Genomic DNA, 10,856 nt, shown 5'->3' with positions numbered 1-10,856 from the left:
ACGTAATTGCTAGGTATTCTAACGCGCTGGTGAAGTCGGTTCGGCAATTCGTCAAGTCTGCGCAAAGATATCGAAGAAAGGGACCGTTTTGGCTTCGTTTTCGCCTGGGAGGCCGAGGCGGCGACCAAAAATTGCGAAATTTGGAATCTAAAGTTGTGACATCACTAAAAGGTGGGGGTTGTCATCCCGAAGCAGTTGGACTCCCTTCTTTCTCTTAGTTACATTGTCGACCATGCATCTCGTCTTATTATTATGCATTGTAGGTTTGTAGTTGTTGCATTTCCATTCCTTATGCTTTCCTAGTTGATATCATATTGTGAGGTGGGCACATGATGTAGTGGATATGTAAGGAATTGGGTCTTGACATTGGAATCCTATAGTGCCGGAACAAGAGATGAACTTGATGCTTATGTAGCGACATAACGAGTGGCATGTAAACAATGTTGATGACATAGACGAGTGGCATGTGAATTCAGTGTAGTTGAAACATTTGTTACATAATGAACTTAGGGATAGGTGGAATCCCCGAGTTGTGGTACGCGACATGTGAATCTAGTGTAGATATGACACTTGAATATGAACAGAGGGATGGTTGAGTTCCCGAGCTATTGCTAGCCCTAGTTGATAGGGTATCCTCAGTGGGCGAGGATTGGATCATACTCACAGATTCTATTTTTGCTTGGGGTGGTCGCTCCACACAAGCAGTGAGCTCCGGAGTTATCACGTGATGGACTAACGTACTTGTCCAGCAGAAGGTCTTGGGTTTGCTCCCTACCTATGGGACGACACGGTGAGTTGAGGGCAAACCTTCTGGTTAGACAAGTGATTGGGTGGACATATGAATGACATTACATCTTGAACATAGTAGCATGATAGCTGATTTCATTACTATGTATTCATGCATTCATTACAGTTGATTGAGGCATAGCAGTATACTTGTAAATTTCATTACTATGTCGCATTTGTTTTCATATCTATCTATCTATCTGCTTGTGCCTGCTTAGACCTAGTGGGTAGATCGGCGGAGTCGGCGGTCGAAACCACTGGGAACTATTCGTAGTTCTCACCCTACTTTGTTGCAGGGCCGAGTTCAAGCGGACCGGGCGAGGACCGCGGTAAGGGCATAGCGCCCTAGTAGTTAGTGGCTTTCCTTTTGCATTAGAAGCACCCTATGTACATGAGTGTTAGATGATGTATAGGTGGTGAGATGCTTTTGGAGAGTTGGATATACATTTATGTTATGATGAGATGAACTTGTAAAACTTATGTTTACATTTTGGGAGATGAAAATGTAATCAAATGGGTAAGTGTTGAATGTCAAATGTAATAGATAGAACTCTCTCTTGTTTACTTGTGGTATTAATTGCTTGTAACCTCGCAATGATCTTGTTGTTTAGCTTTGGGCGGACAGGGGAGGTGCTGTCCGTTCGGCATCTGTTCGACGTGCCTGAACCGACCAAATTGGCGATCGCGTGGCGTGACAGATAAAGTGGTATCAGAGAAAGTAAAGAGAGAGTCTATGATGGACCTAGGAGACCCTAGGATGGTAACCTTAAGGCTATAGGTGCGTGAGTGAGACGTGAACCTATACCGGTGGCGGAAGTGGATCGATTGGGTCGAAGTTGATAGTATGTCTCTAGTAGTCGCTAGAGACGGATTCAAGTGGTATTAGTTCTTGACTCGAGGTGATTGTGTTGGCGGCCGACAACATAACGCCAAGAGTTTAGAATGAGTACACTTGGGTGCTTCCTCCTATTCGCGATGTTAGGTCACGTTGTCTTGTGGTTGCGAAAGTTAACGGGTTAAGATGATTAACTAAATTGTTGCATTTCAGGAGCTAATGGCACCAAAGAGACGCCCCGTGCCTAGATCCGTTCCGACACCGCCTCCCGTGGTGCCCGAGCAGTCAGGATCTGAGGAAGTACGGGAACTGGAACACAGATCGCTGTGATGGTTGGCGCGATGCAGCGCTGGGAGAGTTGGTTCGAGCAGCTCCAGGAGCATATGGAGAGGCAAGTGGCGACCGCGGCCGCGACGGCAACCGAATGCCGTGACCCGCCTGCGCCGTTGGCTCGCGTGCCCAATGCGGCTGAGGGTGAAGGCATTGCAGCGGCTCCGGTAGCGGCACATCCCCCGCTGGCGGGTGTTCCTTCGGCGGCTTCGGGTTCTTCGGTACATGATGCGGCGGCCGAGGAGGCGGAGCGGGAGCGCGGTTATACAGCTCTCACGAAGTTCATGAAGTTTCATCCTCCAGCTTTTGATGGTGAGGTGATAGATCCTTGGACCGTGGAGACTTGGCTAGCCATGATGAAGACATTGTTCGAGGACATCTACACCCTAGAGCAAGACAAAGTGCACTTTGCCGCTCATTGCTTTGATAAGAGGGCTCGAGTGTAGTGGAGGAGGGTGAAGCAGGATCGATCTCCGGACCTTCCTCCGATCGATTGGGCGGAGTTTCGGGGGTTGATGTTCGCCGAATATTTTCTCGATAGTGACAAGAGAAAGATGCGGGAGGATTTTCGAAAGCTTAAGAAAGGCAACTGTACAGTTCGGGAGTACGAGCGGGAGTTCACTCATCTCCTGAATTGTGTTCCAGATGTGGCACGGACAGAGCAGGATCGGGCGGAGTGCTTTGTACGGGGACTCCGGCCCGAGATATTCCAAATGGTGCATGCTTTTAAGTTTCGCACCTTTGTGGAGGTGTTGGATCGTGCTCTGTGGGTTGAGAACGGGAAGGCTTGCGTGCGGGAGGAGCGCGAGGCGTTCGAGAAGGACAAAGGGAAGAAACTGCCCGGTGGTGGTTCGGGGGGACAATCAAGTTCCAAGAAGCCCTCGAAGTATTCGCGAACGCAGTCCAAGGGCCGTGGAGCACAACAGTGTGTCATTTGCGATGGAGACCACCCACCGACGTATTGTGAGCAGCGCCGAGGGAAGTGCTTCAGGTGTGGTCAAGCGGGACACTTTAGCCGCAACTTTCCGGAAGGGATCTCACCTACCCCATCTATGGGGTCGTCTCCGGCGACTCCGGCTCATTATGGAGGAGCTCCACCCATTGCCGCATCGGCCGGACGCGCTATAGCGCCGCGTTAGCCCGAGGTGACTCGATCGACTCCGAGCGGACGGGTATTCGCCGCTCAAGCCGAGGAACCTACTGATGCTGAGGAGCGCAACGTCATAGCAGGTATGGTTTTGATTAACGGAGTTCGCTCCAGAGCTATGTTTGATACAGGTGCTACACATTCATTTATTGGTCGACCCTTTGCCGAGATGCATGGTATAGAGGTCCAATTGGGTGAAAGCACTTGGCGAGTAAAGGGCCCCGGGCGTGCATTTGTCATTAGAAAGGAGTGCTTGGCTTGTCCGGTGCAGTTGGGCAACTGGATCATGCCGACGCGCTTGTTGGTGCTCAAGAGGTTGAGGGACTTCGACGTTATATTGGGCATGGACTGGCTCTCGAAGTACTATGCGTCTATCGACTGCAAGAGCAAAGTTATAACCTTTCGTGAGCCGGGACAGGAGGAGTTCACCTATCGAGCTTGCAAGAGCTTGTGCTTCGCCATGACGGTGTCGGCGTCTAGGGCGAGGAAGCTTGTTAGCAGCGGTTGCTCGGCTTATTTGGCGACCGTTGTAGAAGTTGATCGGGAGACTCCGGCACTTGAGAGTATGTCTGTGGTCCAGAAGTTCCCAGATGTGTTTCCCACGGAGTTACCGGGGATACCGCCAGATCGGGAGATCGAGTTCGTGATAGACTTGATTCCCGGGACAGCGCCGATTTCGAAGGCTCCGTATTGTATGGCACCGACAGAGTTGAAGGAAGTGAGGGCTCAGTTGCAAGATCTCCACGACAAGGAATTTATAAAACTGAGTGTATCGCCGTGGGGAGCCCCGGTTCTATTCATGAGAAAGAAGGATGGATCGTTCTGACTTTGCGTGGACTATTGCGAGTTGAACAAGGTCACGATCAAGAACAAGTACCTGTTGCCCCGTATCAACGACTTGTTTGATTAGTTACAAGGGTCGCGAGTATACTCAAAGATAGACCTCCAGTCTGGCTACCATCAGTTGAAGATAAAGCCGGAGGATGTGCAAAAGACCGCGTTCCGCACGCAGTATGGACATTATGAATTCACGGTCATGCCTTTCGGGCTCACAAATGCCCGAGCAGCGTTTATGGATCTGATGAACCGTGTCTTCAGGGCTTACTTGGACCGATTTGTCGTGGTCTTCATAGATGACATTTTGGTTTACTCTCGTAGCGACGAGGAGCATGCGGAGCATTTGAGGATAGTGCTTCAAGTCCTTCGGGAGGAGAAGCTATACGCGAAGTTGAAGAAATGTGACTTTTGGCTCCGTGAAGTCGTATTTCTGGGGCATGTCATTTCCGAGGGTGGAGTTTCTGTTGACCCGAGGAAAGTTGAGGCAATCAAGGATTGGCCTTGCCCGACTAATGTCACGGAGGTCCGTAGCTTCGTGGGCTTAGCGGGCTATTATCGACGATTCGTGGAGGGATTCTCGAAGATTGTTATTCCACTTACCCGTCTGACACGGAAGGGCACCAAGTTTGTTTGGAGCGGTGAGTGCGACTGGAGTTTCAAAGAGTTGAAGTAAAGATTAACTTCGACTCCGGTGCTCGCTCTACTGGTGCAAGGAGAAGATTTTGTGGTATATAGCGATGCATCCTATCTGGATTTGGGGTGTGTTCTGATGCAGGGCGGGAAGGTGATCGCTTATGCGTCCCGCCAGTTGAAAAGCTATGAAAAGAACTACCATATCCACGATTTGGAGTTAGCGGCGGTGATTTTCGCCTTGAAGCTATGGAGGCACTATTTGTACAGTGCGCATTGCGAGATATACACAGACCACAAAAGTCTGAAGTACCTGTTTACACAGAAGGAGCTCAATATGCAGCAACGGCGGTGGTTGGAGTTATTAAAGGATTACGATGTTGATATCCTTTACCACCCTGGAAAAGTAAATGTGGTGGCCGATGCACTTAGCAGGAAATCGGTTGAGAATCTTGCGATGTTGGTCACGCACCAAAAGTCTTTGTGGAGAGAGATGTGGAGGTTTGGCCTCGAGATAGTAGCTCCGGAGATTCCGTTTATGCTCACAACTCTCGTTGTCCAACCGACCATATTGGAGAAGATTAAGAGTTTGCAACCTACGGACCCGATCTCCAAAAGGTGCGCCGCGACATTGAGAGTGGGCGTAGCGGTGATTTCAGTTTGGACGCCGATGGTGCGCTTCGACGCCGAGACCGGTGGTGTATGCCGAAAAATAAAGTCCGGAAGTTGATTTTGCAATAAGCGCATCGGTCTTCCTATAGTGTCCACCTGGGCGGCACCAAGATGTACCAAGATTTGAAGATGCACTATTGGTGGCCAGGGATGAAAGCTGACATTGGACGCTATGTGGCACAATGCCTTGTTTGTCAACAAGTTAAGGCGGAGCGCCGGTGTCACGCCCCGAGACCGCTACCAATTTGGTCCGGTCCGGGCGCGTCGAACAGACGCCGAGCGGACAGGACCTCCCCTGTCAGCCCAAGGCTAGCCAACTGATCATGTATAAGAATTTACCCAGGAATCAATTTATAAATACACGATCACAAAGAGCACCAGTGCTAACAACTAAGAGCAAGGTACAAGTATGAAACATACAAGTAGATAAAGAGAGAAAGCTCTATCTATTACATTCATTCACTTAATACATTTAATTCCACCTTTTACATTCTTCCAAAATATAAATACAAGCACTCAACCTCACCCTATACAACATCTACTCTCAAGCATAAATACAAGGTAGAGCTAATGCAAAACGGGTGGATAACTAATGCAACTAGGGTGCCGGGCCCTTACCTCGATCCTCACGCTCGCCGGGGACACCCAAGCTCGAACCTGAAAAGAGTGGGTGAGAACTATCTTCCATAGTTTCCAGTGGGTTCGGCCGCCGACTCTGCCGGTCTCCCCACTAGGTCCAAGTGGGCACGAGTAGATAAACAGATAGATAAGGAAAACTATGAAAACTGAACAATAAAGCTACACTATTGTGCCCGAATCATGTATATGAAGGATGCATGCACAATGAAATAGATACTCGACTAATTCTTCATATGTCCAAGAAGTAAAGCTATTTGCTTGTTCATTGATCACGTTGCTCATTCAAGGATTCCGCCTATCACTCATATAGCCATCTCGATACTACCAATCCGAGACCGTCTGCGGGACCCCAAATAGGCCATCCCTCGGGACCCCAAGTAGGCCATCCCTATCCCACGGGACCCCAAATAGGCCATCCCTCGTGACTGACTCCGGAGCGCACTACTTGTGTGGAGCGACCATCACAAGTTGGGAACAGACAATGAGTATGATCCATTTCCCCACCTCAAGGGTACCCTATCCTCTAGGGCTACTATCGCCATAGTCCATGGGTTCTATATACACTACGACTCATAATGCCACTCGTTCTCTTGTTTACTAACAACTAGATGCCACTCGTTCTTTTGTTTCGATCCTTGTATCATTCTTTCATCGCCGCACTATAGGATTACAAGTCTCGACCCAATCCTCATCATTCCCTTATACCCAACAGTTCATACATAATATTGCATCAAATAGGAAAGCATAAGGAAAGGCAATGCACACTATTCTATAATGCATAAGAACACAGGATGCAAGATCACAAGGTACTAAGACATAAAAGGGAGCCCGATTGCCTTGGGATGACACCACCCACCTCTTGGCGATGCCGTGATGGTAGAAAACCCGACGCTGCGGTCCTTGTACGTCGCTTCAACTCCTCAGGGCGAAGCGAGCCCTCGAGTATTCGATTCAGCGATTTCTCCGCACTCGCTCGTCATATCGACAAACTGTCTTCGCCGACGCGCTCAGAGGCCTAGCAATTAGGTTTGCGACCCATCAAACTAGATCAAAACCCTAGATTTGCCAAAATCCCAAATCCGTGCCCTCGATTAGCAACGGTGAGGAAATCCGTGGTGCGAGCTTCAATTGCGAGCCCGAACCATCTATTTATCCCTTCTAGGTTCCATTCGAACCATTTCCAAGCCACAAAACCCTAACCCAAGAAATCTACCATGGAAGGGTTGAGGCTTACCTCAACACAGAGCCCCAAGATTGAGAGAGGGAGAGAAGAAGATGATCTTCTTCTTCTTTGTCTTCTCCTTCCTCTTCTTCTTCTTTTCCTTCCTTTTCTTCCTCTTCTTCTTCTTCTCCTTCTTTTCTTTCCTAGAGAGAGAGAGAAAGAGTGTGAAGGGGAGAGAGAGCAACTGAGAGGAAGAGAGGAGTCCCCCAGCCTCTATTAAGGCCATTTTGCAGATAGCCCCCTCAACTTTTCATTCTTTGAAACAGCCCTCATTGGGCCATTTTCGCAGTGAGGGACCGGTCCCAGCTCGGGGAGACCGGTCCCTGAGAGCTGCCATTTCGAGCAGAGGAGTTTTCGCGTTCGGGAACCGGTCCTTGCCTGAGAGACCGGTCCCCGGGAGACCGGTCCTTGCCTGAGAAACCGGTTCCCGAGAGCTGAGTTTTCGGGACTTAGCCAAATTTCGGCCGATCTCGCAGGGCCAACGTTCGGGAACCGGTCCCTGCCTGCCAGGGACCGGTCTCATCAGAGACCCCTGCAGCCCAGCCTGATGGGACCGGTCCCTCCCTGCCAGGGACCGGTCCCCGAGAGCATTTCTGCTCCATTGCAGATTTCGCACTGGTGCTCCTGCGGACCTTTCCTTAATGCGTTTTAGGCATTATAATCACCTTCGGACTTCCCGAAGCTTACGCACTCGACAAATAGTCGATTCCAATCGAAGTCAAATCCTCGGATTTCGAGGATTCACTTCCTTACATCCTCCCCGTCTTAAAAGAGTTTCGTCCTAGAAACGAACTCAATATTACAAGACCTAATTAGAACCTCAATTTCTAAGCTCGTACCTCGATTTAATCCTCGAACAAGTGAGGGTGATTCGCCTTCATCTCCTCCTCGAGCTCCCAGGTGGCTTCGCGATCGTTATGATTGCTCCACCGGACTCGAACATAAGGAATTTCTTGATTCCTCAACTGTTAAGGATTTTATAGGTTGGCGAATTTCGTAAAGTTGTTTGGAGTCTTGAAGAGTTGATTGCAGAAGTTATTCAAATTGGAGAACGAAGACTCATTCGGAAAGCTCGACACCTAAGGTATGAAGAAAAGATCATTTGTGGTGAAGATAACTAATTAGAATAAGTTCAGAAGGCTTAGATTGCTTTAAAACTTTTTTTTCTGAACTTTCATGTGTTCTGGGACCGGTCCCTGAAATGGAGAGACCGGTTCCCCTAAGGTCCTCACTGCGTGAGTTCTGATGCAACCGGTCCCCTGAGATGAGAGACCGGTTCCCGAACCTTGGTAGTTCTGTCGCGCAGCGAGGGACCGGTCTCAAGTTTGAGAGACCGGTTCCCGAAAGTTGGGTTTTTGATCACGCAGTGAGGGACCGGTTTCTCACTTGAGAGACCGGTCTCTCACAGACCGGTCTCCTCGAGAAGACCGGTCTCTGAGGACGACACAGGTTTTTAAAAAATGACTTTTTGTAATCCTAGTCTACTTCTAAGTCTTCTAAACATATAAATAATCTATGTGGGTCATCTAAAAAGAAGAAGGCTTTGAATATTTACCAATTCTAAACCCTAGAAACTTATTTCTCTCCGTTTCAATGCTTAGATTTACATAACGAGTTTCTAGCAATCAACATCCGCTTAATTCTTCGTTGTTACTCAATAATTCTTACGAGAATCAAGTAGATGTTTGATAAAAGGTGAACTCCCATAGTTTATGGTTTTCAAAAGTTAAATCACCACAAATCTTCGATTCTACAAGCTCCGGAAGGAGGTTCGGCGCGTGGATCTCGCGTGAAGCCGAGGATTCGGTGGACGCTTCGAGGAGTTGAGGCGTTGACGCTGCGTGGAGTTGCAGCAAGGTCGATTGGTGGATTCCTATCGATCGAGGATCGGCAAAGATCACCCTCAACAAGAAATCGGTAAATTGAGTCGTGTAATTTCGTCGAAATCACTTGTACTCAAGTTTTCTTAGTGGATTTTCTTTGCGTGATTGGTCCCGTGGGTTTTTCACTCCGATTTGGAGTTTTCCCACGTTAAATTCTCGGTGTGCTGTTTTAATTTCCGCTACTTTGTTTTGTTTGCATCGAGTTTTTCGAGTTTTTCGGATTTACACCTATTCACCCCCCCTCTAGGTGTTACTTACCTTTTAGATCCTTGGGATCCATATCTAACAAGTGGTATCAGAGCGGGTATAGGTTGTAATACATGGCTGAGGGCGGTAACATCAATCGACCCCCGCTCTTCGATGGCACTAACTACGCCTATTGGAAAGTCCGTATGAGGGCGTTCCTTATTGCTATCGACGAGCGGGTTTGGCAAGCCATTGAATTCGGATGGAAAAATCCTACCGAAGTAGTCGAGAATGTTACAGTGCCGAAACCTAGAAATAAATGGACAAAAGAGGAAAATGAACTATCTTCGTTCAACGGGAAAGGTAGTCGGGTGACAGTTGGCGCAGGTATATCTTGATGAAGTGGTGAGGTTGCACGGGGTTCCGAAGTCGATCGTGTCGGATCGAGATCCTCGGTTTACTTCGCATATTTGGAAAAGCCTGCAGGAAGCACTTGGCACACGGCTCGATTTCAGCACCGCGTTTCATCCTCAAACCGATGGGCAGTCGGAGAGGACCATCCAGGTTTTGGAGGATATGTTGCGGGCGTGTGTCATTGACTACAGGGGCAGTTGGAATGATCACTTGCCGATAGCCGAGTTCATCTACAACAACAGTTATTAAGCTAGTATAGAGATGGCACCGTTTGAGGCTCTCTACAGGAGAAAGTGCCGATCTCCTAGACACTGGAGTGATGTTGGCGAACGTGCGGTGTTAGGCCCTGATGTTTTGCAAGAGGTGGAAGAGAAGGTCCGCCTTGCTCCCCAGAGGTCGCTCACGGCGCAGTAAAGACAAGAGAGTTACGCGAATAAGCGCCGGCGAGACTTGGAGTTCGTGGTAGGAGACCTCGTCTTCTTGAAGGTTTCACCCATGAGGGCTGTGAAGCGGTTCGGTGTTCAGGGAAAGTTCAGTCCCCAATACATTGGGTCGTATGAGGTGTTGGAGCGGATTGGAGCGGTAGCCTACCGGCTTGCATTGCCGCCTAAGCTCGCGGAGGTTCACAATGTGTTTCACGTTTCCAACCTTCGCAAGTATATCTATGACCCCAAACATGCTTTGTTGTATGAGCCACCGGAACTTCAAGAAGACATGAGCTATGAGAAGTTTTCGGTGTTGATTATTGCTCGAGAAGTGCGGAAGTTGAGAAACCGCGAGATTCCTTACGTCAAAGTTTGGTGGAGCAATCACGACGATCGCGAAACCACGTGGGAACTTGAGGACGTGATGAAGGAGCACCATCCTCATCTCTTCGAGGAGTTGAGTTGAGATATGAGTTTTGTTTAAGTTTAAGTTAGTTTTGAGGACGAAACTTCTTTTAAGGAGGGGAGGATGTAAGGAAATGAATCCTCGATGCATGGATGCGGATTTTGGTCGAAATTGACCAAACGTCACTTAGGAATGCTTTGGAAAGGCCGAAAGCGTCGAAATTGGCTTAGAAGGGTTGTAGAGGGCCCTAGAGAGCAAGTTGTTGAAATTCTGCGAAGTTGCAGATTTTTGTTCTCTCGGTGTCCATATCCTCCCCAGGGTTCAGACCCCGTAGTTGCGAAAAGCCTAGTGCGGGCTGTGAGTAAAACATGAAGTGGAGGGGGTTTTCAGCAATTGTGCTGAGTGGGGATTAAAATAGAGGTGTATTAGCTCTCTCTCTTACTT

General features: G+C 48.7%; 1 protein-coding gene across 1 annotated transcript; it reads left to right on the top strand.

The window, feature by feature from the left end:
* On the top strand, positions 10,077–10,472 carry LOC109727324. Its single transcript, XM_020257399.1, has one exon. The coding sequence runs from the start codon at positions 10,077–10,079 to the stop codon at positions 10,470–10,472; it is 396 nt and encodes a 131-aa protein (XP_020112988.1).

The sequence above is a fragment of the Ananas comosus genome, linkage group 2, assembly GCF_001540865.1.
Source record: "Ananas comosus cultivar F153 linkage group 2, ASM154086v1, whole genome shotgun sequence".
NCBI classification, from domain to species: domain Eukaryota; kingdom Viridiplantae; phylum Streptophyta; class Magnoliopsida; order Poales; family Bromeliaceae; genus Ananas; species Ananas comosus.
Note: the sequence above shows the minus strand (reverse complement) of the source record. Positions and strands in the feature narration are given on the sequence as shown.